At 41.2% G+C, this 12,678-nt stretch overlaps 2 protein-coding genes across 5 annotated transcripts in view; one reads left to right on the plus strand and one right to left on the minus strand.

The window, feature by feature from the left end:
• LOC125454010 (uridine phosphorylase 2-like) overlaps positions 1-9,577 on the plus strand; it is a 30,204-nt gene extending 20,627 nt beyond the window's left edge. Inside the window, 5 exon segments of the mRNA XM_059647652.1 lie at positions 4,692-4,901; positions 5,171-5,184; positions 5,186-5,227; positions 5,229-5,319; positions 9,438-9,577. Coding sequence (XP_059503635.1) covers positions 4,692-4,901; positions 5,171-5,184; positions 5,186-5,227; positions 5,229-5,319; positions 9,438-9,577 — 497 coding nt within the window.
• The window catches only part of LOC125454216 (coiled-coil domain-containing protein 148-like), a 98,055-nt gene continuing 94,732 nt past the window's right edge, over positions 9,356-12,678 (minus strand). For all 4 annotated transcript variants that reach the window (XM_048534763.2, XM_048534762.2, XM_059647288.1 and 1 more), the window contains one exon: positions 9,356-9,517. The gene's annotated coding sequence lies outside the window, so the exon portion shown is untranslated. The remainder of the gene's footprint in view (positions 9,518-12,678) is intronic.

Genomic DNA, 12,678 nt, shown 5'->3' on the forward strand with positions numbered 1-12,678 from the left:
CTGATTCTTGTAAATTCCTATCCTGTATATGTAACATGCTGGATAGCGCATTTCTTTTATCTCTATTTTCCCTTGTGACAATCATCTGCCCTGTTTCCCTGTATTACAATGCCGGATACATTTCAAAAGTACTTCATTCACTGAGAGTATATTGGGAAGATCTGATTTCATGAAAGACACACTACAAATGTTACTCTCTCATTTCTTCTTATACAGTCATGAAGAAGCCCAGTTATTGGATCTGGGATCAGGGAGTGCCAGGAATGTAATAGAGATAGTTGCAATCCCTAAAGGGAGTTCCTAGAGCTGTGCATTATTTGTATTATTTCATGTAACCTGGACAGCACTGGCCAGGCTAGAATCTATTGCCCACTCTAATTACTATTAAGAGGTTGGTGGTGTGCTGCTTTTTTTAAACTGCTGCAATCCCAGGAAATGTAGGTATGCCCACATACAGTAAGTGATAGAGTTTCAGGAACCTGAAGCAGCAAAAGTGAAGGAAAAGCCATATAATTCCAAATCAGGATGGTGTGTACTTGGAGAGAAACATGCAGTGGTGGTGTTCCTGTGCATCTGAAGCCCTCCTAAGATGGTAGTCATCAAGGATTTGAAAGGCATAGTCAAAGGAATCTGTGTGAGCTGCTACAGTGCATTGCACAGATTCCATACATTGTTTCCCCTGCACATCGATGGTAGAGGAAGTGAATTACTTACAATGGTGGATGTATCCAATCAAGCTAGCTACTTTGACATGGATGGTGTTGAGCTTTTCTTGAATCTTGTTGGATCTGCATTCATCTATGCAAATCCTGGCTGTGCATTGTAGATGTACACAGGTGTTGGGATATCAGAAAGTGAGTTACTCCCTTCACTATTCCAAGCTGCTGACTTGCTCTGATTAAGTTCAGCTTCTGGTCAACCTCCAGAATGTTAATAGTGGGAATTTAGTGATGGGAATCACCATTTTGCTGCAGCATCTTGATGCCACACTCAGTCAAATACGGCCTTAATGTCAAGGGTAATCATTCTCACCTCATCTCAGGAGTTGAGCTCTTTTGTCCACATTTGGAGCAGGGGTGGAATGTGATCAGGAGCTGAGCTGCCCTGGCCTAAGTTCAATGGAATTTCTGATGTGGAGGTGTTGGTGTTGGACTAGGTTGGACAAGGTCAGAAATCACACGACACCAGGTTGTAGTCCAACAGGTTTATATGAAAACACAAGTTTTCGGGGCATCACTCCTTCTTCAGGTATTAACGAGAGACGTTGTATCAGACACAGAATTTATAAGTAAAAGATCAAAGGGCCACACCACTGATCAGGATGTATTAAACAAGCTTAAGGTGCTGTTAAATCTTAATCAGTTAGAAGGTTTTAATTGATTAATATGTATACGTAAATCTCCAAATTCCTTTCAAATCTCTGTACTGAGAGAACTAAAGTTTTTATCAGTGTAAAAAAAGAGGTGACATTTTAGGTCAGACAATGCAGGTTAGGTGTGAGGCCTGTAAGTGCCATGTGATAACACTATTGAAAGATTTTGGGATTCATTTTAACTTCAATTGTTAAGTCTTAGATACAATTATAGTAGTGAGTTACAGAGACCCCCAAATCTTAAAGATTAATAGCCTTGATTAGTTACAACATCCATTCCAGGTACAAGTATGATTTCACAAGCTATGTGGAAGTTATTAATTTATCATAAAAGTCATAAAAGAAATTATCCTTATTGATACAGTCGTTTTCTGTTGATACCCTTGAGACAGAAGCTTGTGATATTGGTTGACTGGGCATAAACCTCTTGTTCTTTTCTGATGAATGAAGTTATGTTTCTGTTTTTAGTCTTCTTTACCTGTGTACTGAATTCTAAGAACCACCACAGATTAACTCTTACTAGCTACTACACCTTGTGCATGAAACAAAACACCCTGACCTCTAACTGGGTTCCAATGCATAGACAGAAAATAATCAATCTCTGATTATCTGAACTGTGTACGCCCCATTCCTGATTGATTTCTTTAAAAGTAAGTGGTATTACTTCTTATATTTCCTGATTAATTCTATGATACAAGACACAGCATCAGAAGTAGGCCATTCAGCACATCGAGTTTGTTCTGCCATTCAATGAGATCATGGCTGGATGATCTGATAGTCCTCTGTTCCACTTTCCTCCTTTTTCCCCATAGCCCTTGATTCCCTTAACAATTAAAATTCTATCTATCTTGACCGTGAATATACTCAATAACCCAACCTTAACAGCCCTCTAGGGTAAAGAATTCCACAACTCACTGGAGGAGAAGGCTCCACAAATATCCCCCTCCTCAATGATGGAAGAACATAGTATATCTGTGCAAAAGGTAAGACTAAAGCTGTCATGGCAATTGTCAGCCAGAAGTGTCGAGTGGATGATCCATCTTCGCCTATTCAAGTGATCCCCAGTATTACAGGCACCAGTCTTCAGCCAATTCAATTCACTCCAAGAAACAGTTGGAGACACTGGATATTACAAAGGGTACGGGCCCTGACAACATTCTGGCAAAGGTACTGAAGACTTGTGCTCCAGAACTTGCTGCTCATTTAGCCAAGCTCTTCCAATACAGCATTGACACCTACCCAACAATGTGGAAAATTGCCCAAGTATGTCCCGTGCATAAAAAACAGGACAAATCCAACCCGGCCAATTACCGCCCCATCAGTCTACTATCAATCTAGAAGCACCTGCTCAGCGATAACATGCTCAGTGATGGCCAGTTTAAGTTGTGCCAGGGCCACTCAGCTCCTGACCTCATTACAGCCTTGGTTCAAACATGGACAAAGAAGCTGAATTCAGAGGTGAGTGAGGTAGGAGCAATAGCCCTTGACATCAAGGCTGCATTCGACCGAGTGTGGCATCAAGGTGTCCAGGCTTGGGCTGATAAGGGGCAAGTGACTTCTTGTCACACAAATGCCAGACTATGACCGTCACCAATAAGAGACAATCTAACCATTGCCCCTTGACATTCAATGGTCTTACCATCACTGAATCCCCACTATCAACTTCCTGGGGGGTTATCACTGATCAGAAACTCAACTGGACTCACTACATAAACACTGTGATCAGAGATAATGGGAACTGCAGATGCTGGAGAATCCGAGATAACAAAGTGTGAAGCTGAATGAACACACCAGGCCAAGCAGCACCCCAACGCTGATGCCAACGCAACTCCACCCACTGCCAAAGCCAGTGGCACTCCGCCCACCGTCGACAGAACCCCGCCCACAGCCAATGTCGATGGAACCCCACCGACAGCCGACGCCGACATCGCTCCGCCCACAGCCAGCAACCCCAGAGAAGACAGCCACACTGAGCCCTGCTGAATCTTCACCATACCCCCAGACCTCCCACTGACGGAAGACGAATGGTCAATCCTCAGCAAGGGGCTCACCTTTGTCCCCCTCTACCCACACATCAACAAATACCAGTCATGTTTGGACATAGAGCAGTTACTTCACAAGCTTCAAAATCTCCCCTTCCCCCACTGCATCCCAAAACCAGCCCAGCTCGTCCCCTCTCCCCACTGCATCCCAAAACCAGCCCAGCTCGTCTCTGCTTCCCTAACCTTTCTTCCTCTCACCTCTCCCCTCCTCTCACCTCAAGCCGCACCTCCATTTCCTACCTACTAACCTCATCCCACCTCCTTGACCTGTCCATCCTCCCCGGACTGACCTATCCCCTCCCTACCTCCCCACCTATACTCTCCTCTCCACCTATGTTTGGTCCGCCTCCCCGTCTCTCAGAGCCCTCTCCCCATCCCCCTCTCTGATGAAGGGTCCAGGCCCGAAACATCAGCTTTTGTGCTCCTAAGATCTGCTTGGCCTGCTGTGCTCATCCAGCTTCACACTTTGTTATCTCACTACAGAAGCACAGTGGCTACAAAAGCAGATCAGAGGCTAGGAATATTGCCACAATTAACTCACCTCCCGGCTCTCCATCTGTCCGCCATCTACAAGTCACAAGTCAGGAGTGTGATGGAATACTCTCCACTTGCCTGGATGAGTGCAGCCCCAACAACACTCAAGGAGCTTGACACCATCCAGTACAAAGCAGCCCACTTGATTGACGCTACACCCACAAGCATCCACTCCCTTTATCACAGACTCTCAGTAGCAGCGGTGTGTACTATCTATAAGATGCATTGCAGAAATTTACCAAAAATTCTCAGCAGAAATTTTCATTTCTAAACACATACCACTTCCATCTAGAAGGACAAGGGCAGCACAAAAATGGAAACATCACCATCTTCAAGGTCCCCTCCAAACAACTCATTATCCAGATTTGGAAATATATCACCATGCCTTCAGTATCGCTGGCTCAAAATCTTGGGACTCTCTCCGAATGGTATTGTGGGTCAATCCACAGCGGGTGGACTGCAGCCGTTCAAGAAGGCAGCTGACCACCACTTTCTCAAGGGCAACTAAGGATGAATAAAAAAGAATGTAAAAAGGATTCACAACCCTCAGAGAAGGAATTTCTCATCTCTGTCATAAATGTGCACCTCCTTATTCTGCACATTGCATCTGGAAAATTTAATCTGAAAAAGCGGTAATGTATTACAAAATGCAATACATTGTAGCTGGTTCTCTCCTACATTGTTATTTAAACTATTAAATATCTCATTTGGTTTTTTGGTTTCAAACTGTGCTTGTTCTTTAGGGTTGGATCCTGGAACTGTGATCATTACAGGTACAGCAGTAGATTCATTCTTCCAACCTCAGTTTGAACAAGTTGTTCTGGGGAAAATAATTAACTGAAGCACCGAACTGGATGAGGATCTAGCACAAGAATTATTGAACTGTGGTAGTGAGATTGATGATTATCTTATTATCATTGGAAACACTATGTGCACCTATGATTTCTATGAAGGTAATTTTAAAAAATCTATTAGGATACACTTTGTAATCCTGTATGAAACAAGCAACAATCTTTATATAAAATATATGACATTTTAACCCTCAATAAGCAATATAGTCCATTATTTCTGGGAATAGCACAGAGAAAGAATATATAGCCTAGTCTTGATCAAATGGACAATAGAATTAATTCACTTGAACTTTAAAAGAATTCCTTGCTATTTCAATTTTCACAAGTTAATTGCAAACATTTGACAAAATCATATTTTTTCTTCATTCGAGGGCAAGGACGTTTGGGATGGTGCTTTACGCTCATTTTCAAATGATGAAAAAAATGGATTATTTGAAGAAGGCATATAAAGCTGGTGTCAGAAATATTGAAATGGAGTCCACTGTCTTTGCTACTATGTGTCACAGCTGTGATCTAAAAGGTAAGCATTGCTTCAAAAGTTATAACCACAGGATTGACAGATTCACTTTTAACCATTAACTTGTTAAAATATAAGAATCTGTTCCTGGTTACGTAAATCTGAAGCCTAAGAGGTTTTCAATAAATTTAATTTCTATTATACATTTAGTTCTTCTTTTCTTCTCTATTGCATAGACCCTTGCGGTACACCACTAGTAACTGGTCTCCAGGGTGATCATTTCCCATCAACTACCACCCTCTGTCTTCTTTCAGCAAGCCAATTTCCGATCCAAACTGCTATATCTCCCACAATCCCATTCCTCCACATTTTGTACAATAGCCTACTGTGGGGAACCTTATCGAACGCCTTGCTGAAATCCATATACACCACATCAACCGGTTTACTCTCATCTACCTGTTTGGTCACCTTCTCAAAGAACTCAATAAGGTTTGTGAGGCACGACCTTCCCTTCACAAAACCGTGCTGACTATCCCTAATCAATTTATTCTTTTCTAGATGATTATAAATCCTATCCCTTATAACCTTTTCCAACACCTTACCAACAACTGAGGTAAGGCTCACTGGTCTATAATTACCAGGGTTGTCTCTACTCCCCTTCTTGAACAGGGGAACCACATTTGCTATCCTCCAGTCATCTGGCACTACTCCTGTAGACAATGACGAGTTAAAGATCAATGCCAAAGGCTCGGAAATCTCCTCCCTGGCTTCCCAGAGGATCCTAGGATAAATCCCATTCGGCCCAGGGGACTTATCAATCTTCACCCTCTGAAGGATTTCCAATACCTCTTCCTTGTGAAGAGCTTGGATGCGACAGGTGCAGGGGAACCAGAGGACTCCAAGTGTTGGCTGCCCACCTGCTCCCTACTAAGCTATAGTTTTGTGGCTTGTTGGAAGTAGATAACCTTTCCACCCACACTAACCTGTTCCCAAATTACAGTGGGTAGGAAGGTATCAGGCAGTCCACCCTCACTTAGACCATCGCATTCTCTTGACTCACCAGTTAGCGATCACTTACAATTCTATAATCACAGAAGCCCTACAGTGCAGCAAAGGGCCATTTTGCCCATCAAGTCTGCACTGACCCTCCAAAGAGCATTTGACCCAGACACCACCCTCAAACTGTCCCCATTACCCCATATTTACCATGGCAATTCACCCAGCCTGCACATCTTTGGACTGTTGGAGAAAACCAGAATGCCCAGCAGAAACCCGTGCAAACAGCATGAGAATGCCCAGCAAAGCCCACACAGTCACCCAAGGCTGGAATCAAAGCTGGGTCCGTGGTGCTGTGAGGCAGCTCTGACAACCACTGTGCCATGGCACTGCCCAGTTAAGGGCCTCAGTTTTCTTATGTGACAGGGTAAAGTGGAGTCAAGACAGAATCCCAGCAATTTTCACCATGCAATTTACTACGAGGCACCCCAGTCACTGTCAGAGTCCCTTTCAAGAGTAGACTCCCCCTTTAACCCGCCTCGGTTGGCATCTCTAAGCTGGCCTCCCAGCCACTTTATCTCTTCCCCCCCTACCCTGTGCTGGGACTTCCCAACCAGGTATGTCAAAAACACTGCACTTACCTGCATTGAGCTCTATTGCTTTTCTTCCTTGAAAACTGGCTATATCTCAGCAGTGACCACTGTTCGAACCTGGTGTCGTGGCCAATCAAGTTGACTGGCAGCTCTGCAAGACAGGACTTCCTCCCAGATGGGACAGAGGTTCCACACTGAATTAATTAAAGCTGCTCGCAACATAATGTTGCTGTTAGATAGACAGCTTATGAATTGGCAGGTACACAATCAATTTTTCAGTTGGGGGTAGCAGGAATACATCACCTTGTGAAATCTACATCTATGTTTCAGTCAGCTTGAACTTATTTCATGCCATAGCCTAAGGTACCAGGTTTTGTGCAAAATAATAAAATTCATAAAACAGAGTGCACATTTATTTAAAATATCTTTTTGAACATCGTAAGAGAAGTCCCATAGAGCAAGGAGCTCTTAAAATGAGGACTTCCCATGCAGTTTTATTTGCAATATTAAAGTTCTTCTGGAAAGTGATTTTTAGATAGTCTTCCTATATAGTTTCAACATTTTTATAGTTTTATTGAAGTTGTGGCAGATCTCCAAAAAAGTACACAATGTTATGCTGACAAGAGGAGTAGAGCTCTCTGTATATTGTAAAGTCAACTAATATCACATCTGTACAACATTGCCTGCAAAAGTCTCACCTGCACAAGGAATGTGCATGATCAGTCCAGTAAATGAACAAACTGGATGTTTGGTGAAACACTTCACTCAGAATATTGAAACCACTCATAAATGATAGTGACCAGGCAGAGAGAAGGCTGCTCCCTTTAGACGTGTGAGACGTTTTATTTGAAATTTCCTGCAACACTCCTCAGGTTACTCTACTTTTCTTAGCTGAGGCTAATAAATTTCCCGGTGAAAGCCACAAAAGATCGAGCACAGCCAGTTTATTCCTCTGAGTCATGCCCAGTCAATGCCAAAACCTGTTGTCAGCTGCACCCTATACCAATTGTCTTGTTTTTCCCAATCAAATGAACATATTCTCGAACCCTGACCAACAACCCTTCCAACTTATAACTCTACCTTCAACAGGACCTACCCAAGAACCACTGATAATAAAACAGCAGCTAAGAATTAGACACGTAAAGTCATTGAGTCATACAGCACAGAAACAGGCCTTTCTGCCCAACATGTCTATGCTGACCAAAGACACTAAGCTGCAATTACCTGCACTTGGTCCAGAGCCTACCATGGCATTTTAAATGCTCAATTCAGAGGTTTCTTAAATATTATGACAGTACCTGCCCCCACCACTTACTCAGGCTGCATGTTTCATATATCTATCACACTTTAGATGAATTTTTTTTTTCAGATCTCCTCTAAACCACTTATTCCTCACCTTAAACTTGTGGTATTAGATATGTCTGCCATGCAAAAAAGATTCTCACAATTTACTCTGTCTACCTGTCTCATAATTATGTAAAGCTCAATCAGATACTCCTCTCAGCCTTCTCTTTTCCAAGTAAACTAACCCAGCCTATCCGGTCTCTCCTCATAACTGAGATTTTTCAACCCAGGCAACATCCTGGTGATTTTCCCCTGCACTCTCTCCAGTGCAGTCATTTCCTTCCAATCATGTGGCAAACAGAACTATACACAGCATCCTGTGCACCTTCTTTCCTACCCTGTCTATTTGTGCTGACGGGATCAATTGACTTGTACACCAAGATCTCTTTGTTCTATAGTACTCCCTAGTTACCTACCAGACATTGTACAGATATAGATACTTCTTTTAATGAGGCCACCCAAAATACATCACCCCACACTTATCACAACTAAGTTCCAGTTGTCATTATTCTGCCCAACTTACAAATTGATCAATTGTAGCTTGAGGCTATCTTCCTCACTATTAACACCACCAATTTTCATGTCATCTGCAAACTTACTAATTATACCTTCAACATTTACACTCAAGCTGTTGATGTGCATAAACTGATCCCAATGGTACTTGGGCTGGTCATGGGCTTCCACTCACAAGGATCAACAATCCACCATCACCCTTTGCCTCCTGTTCACAAGCGAATTTTGGACCCAGTTTGTTAACTTGCCTTGGATCCAATGGGCTTTTACCTTTTGGACCAGCCTTTCTAATGGAATCTTGTCAAAGGCCTTACTGAAGTCCATGTAAACCACATCAACTGCACTATACTCAGAAATATAGTTAGTCATCTTTTCAAAAACACTCAATTCAACTTCCTTACCAGTGAAGCTCCTTGTGTAGAAATAGATACAATTTACCTTTCTGGACCTCCCATATGCCTAATCATACCATGTCTTCTCTGCCTACTGGATTGTCCTCGCATTCCTTCTATATTTGATTGGACCTTGTTCACCCACCGCCTTCACAATGAGAAGCTCTAAGTGAGCTTTTTTACGCATACCCCTTGCATTAAGTTTAAGTGTACTTTGAATTTGAAACAGTTCAATAACAATGACTTAAATAGGGTAAAACATTAGAATGATATAAATATTTTATTTACAATGCAAAACAATTAATACCATGTGAGACAACTATTAACATTTTTCTTCTCTCAGCCGCTGTCGTCTGTGTGACTTTATTAAATCGATTTGACGGTGACCAAATCACAACTCCTCATGAGGTTTTGCTTGAATATCTAAAGTGTCCACAGAAACTGGTGTCAGAATTCATAAAAAAGCTTTGGCTATACAACTGAAAATATAAAATGTAACTGAAATACTTTCAGTGCAAACAGCAATGTCTCAAACTGTAAACTTTACATAGCAATAGAATTCATGGTTTATATGAGCCTAGTCACATTAATCTAAGGAGATAGCCTGAAATTTACTTAAACTTCCATTTAAAATCTGAATTGTAAGTTTCCACAGACAGCATGCATAATTTCATAGTATATCACAGATCACAGCATACAAGTCAACATTTGAAGTCTCCAAAACCCTTCTGAAACTAGCGGCTATGTATAAAACGAGAACTACTGGTGTTGGCTATCTGCAAATGAAACATAGTCCTATTTCCTATGTAGTGAGGTTAAGAGTAGGCAAATCAGTCCTTTGAACCTGTTTAGCTGGATCCTAGAAACATGCTTCTTGCATCTACCCTGTACAGCATTGCAAGTTTTTTTATGCTTCACTGAGATCACCTATTTTGTTTTAAACTTTAGAGAATATAAGACTAGTTTCCTTAATTCCTTTTTATAGGCTAATTCTGCTTCTTCCATTCTCATACCGGTTTTCATGGGCATTGAATCCCTTCACTGCAGGGAAGTTTTTTGATGAGTCAGCAAATGTTTGAACTTTTAACGTGAAAGCAACTTAGTATTTCTTTTTTTTATTGGAGGGCTCATATTGTTCATTATTTACCATGTTTTATGTAGTCATCTCTGTGCATGTGTGTGCAACTCTAGGATGAAAATAGAGACTGACTATTAATTTTAGTAGAGCATTTCACAACTGAAATGGCGAAATCAACTTGTACATCAAGCATAACAGAGTGTGGAGCTGGATGAACACAGCAGGCCAAGCAGCATCTTAGGAGCACTAAAGCTGCCGTTTCAGGCCTAGCCCTTCGAGGCCCAAAACATCAGCTTTTGTGCTCCTAAGATGCTGCTTGGCCTGTTGAGTTCATCCAACTCCACACTCTTGTTATCTCGGATCCTCCAGCATCTGCAGTTCCCATTATCTCCTTGTACATCAAGCAACTGCGACAGCATGGCTTTTGGAGCTGAGAACATTAAGTAAATTTATTTGGTTGATTTGTACACTGCAATCTACATTAATAATTTTTTTACAGTAAGTAATTTAATATAAATATATCTAAAAATATTGCAGTTTGAATGGAGGAAACTTACAAGAAAATAACCTTGATACTTGTGATAAGCTTATCAATTACATCCAAGTACCTTGCTAATCTCAATTTATTTATTTATGATACATTAAAGGCATAATCCAAACTTAAATATTACCGGTCCCATTTGACAGTTTAAAAGCAGTTAATGAGGATGTGATATTTCCATATTTACTGCTAAAGACCAACAGAAATCATTTTTAAAAGATCGTTTTAAATACATGTAAATATATTTATTTTAATCTGTTTTTTCAAAGTAATGTTAATAAAAGGTGTTTGACTTTGTGGTTATTTCTTTGGGAGATTTTTTATGCACCATTACATATAAAATATCTATACGAGTCCGAATGCTAACAGTTCATGAAATCTTTAAGATCATATATAATCCAATTATCCTACCAAAGAACTTAAATAAACTAAAACAAATAATTGCATTCAGTTTTCTTAACTCTTTCATAGCAAAATCCCCATTTAATTGGGAGTCAAACATTTACAAACAGGGTGAAAATAAAATTATCCAAAGGAAAAATTTTTCAGTTGCGAGCAATCTGAAATAAAGATGTAAAATGCTGCAAACACTCAGAAGGTCTGGCAACATCTGGGAGAGAAACAGATGGCTGAATTTTACCAAAAAAATTGCATGTGGTCACAAAGGGTTGATTTCTATGAGCCCTAGTGAATTATCTCATGTAATTCTCTGATGCATGCCTCGTTATGTATAAACTATGCCTCCATGCGTTATAATGCACTTACCATCACAGAAAATACTCACCACTGCCAGGGCCTGCTGTGGCTTCCATCACCGGTGCCATATTTAAAGCCCAGTGGCACAGCAGGTCAATTGTTGGAAAGCAAAAGTTGCCATTCACAATTGCACTGTGAGAAGAATTGCCCTGGAGATAACTGAGAGGCAAGCTGCCATTCTGATTTGCTGACAATTCAGAACAAGTCACATCAGACTTGAATGGAACCCGGGGCTGAATTCTGCATTTTTTGATGTCTGAACCGTGTCATGTTTTTTGGTGCAGAAGGAGGCCAAGGCGTAAAATGAACAGCTGCTACTGTGTAGCCTCAGAAGGTGACCATGAACTTCGCAACCAAATAAATCTTTACACCTCACCTGACATTATTTTTGCTTCACAGCCATTATCAGGAATAATTAGTAATGTTAGATGAAATGGTCAAAGTTGCTGGTGGCAAGGATTTTTAGTTGACACACTGGTTCTATGCAGAACTGTTGGTTCACATCCAGAATTGTGTGGCAACAGAAGTTTTTAAACCTGTACTCTATTAGCCTCTATTTAATACTATCATCCCTTAAAGGGCCTCACATTGCTCACAAGTAAAGCCCACTCTCTGAGGAGAAACACCATGCACTCTGACAACTTTGAACATGGTGGCAGCGATTTTCCATTTCAATTACACATTTGTGATTTGGATGAGGATGGAATGTAACACAGGTAAACTTCACAGAGTAAATATAAACAGAAAGAACAGCAGATGCTGGAATTCAGAAACAAGAACAGAAATTTTTGGAGAAGCTCGGCAGGTCTGACAGCGTCTGTGGAGAGAAATCAGAGTTAACGTTTCGAGTCAACTGACCCTTCCTCTGAACTGATGGCAGCCAGATGATGCCAGGTCTGCTGAGCTTTTCCAGCAATTTCTGCTTTTGTTTCTCATAGAGTAAGTCACAGACTCAGCCTCTCAGTCCAGGTGATCCCAAACGTTCATGTTACTTTTTATATTATTGGGAGGTAATGGCCTAGTGGTATTATTGCTGGACTGTTAATCCAGAGACCCAGACATCTGGGGACCCAGATTCAAATCCCACCAGGGCAGATGGTGGAATTTGAATTCAATAAAATATTTGGAATTAAGAAACTAATGATGGCTAACAACCCACTGGTCGATTGTCAGAAAAACCATGGTTCACTAATGTCCCTTAGAGGAGGA

The sequence above is a fragment of the Stegostoma tigrinum genome, chromosome 7 (genome assembly GCF_030684315.1).
Source record: "Stegostoma tigrinum isolate sSteTig4 chromosome 7, sSteTig4.hap1, whole genome shotgun sequence".
In the NCBI taxonomy this organism is placed as follows: Eukaryota; Metazoa; Chordata; class Chondrichthyes; order Orectolobiformes; family Stegostomatidae; genus Stegostoma; species Stegostoma tigrinum.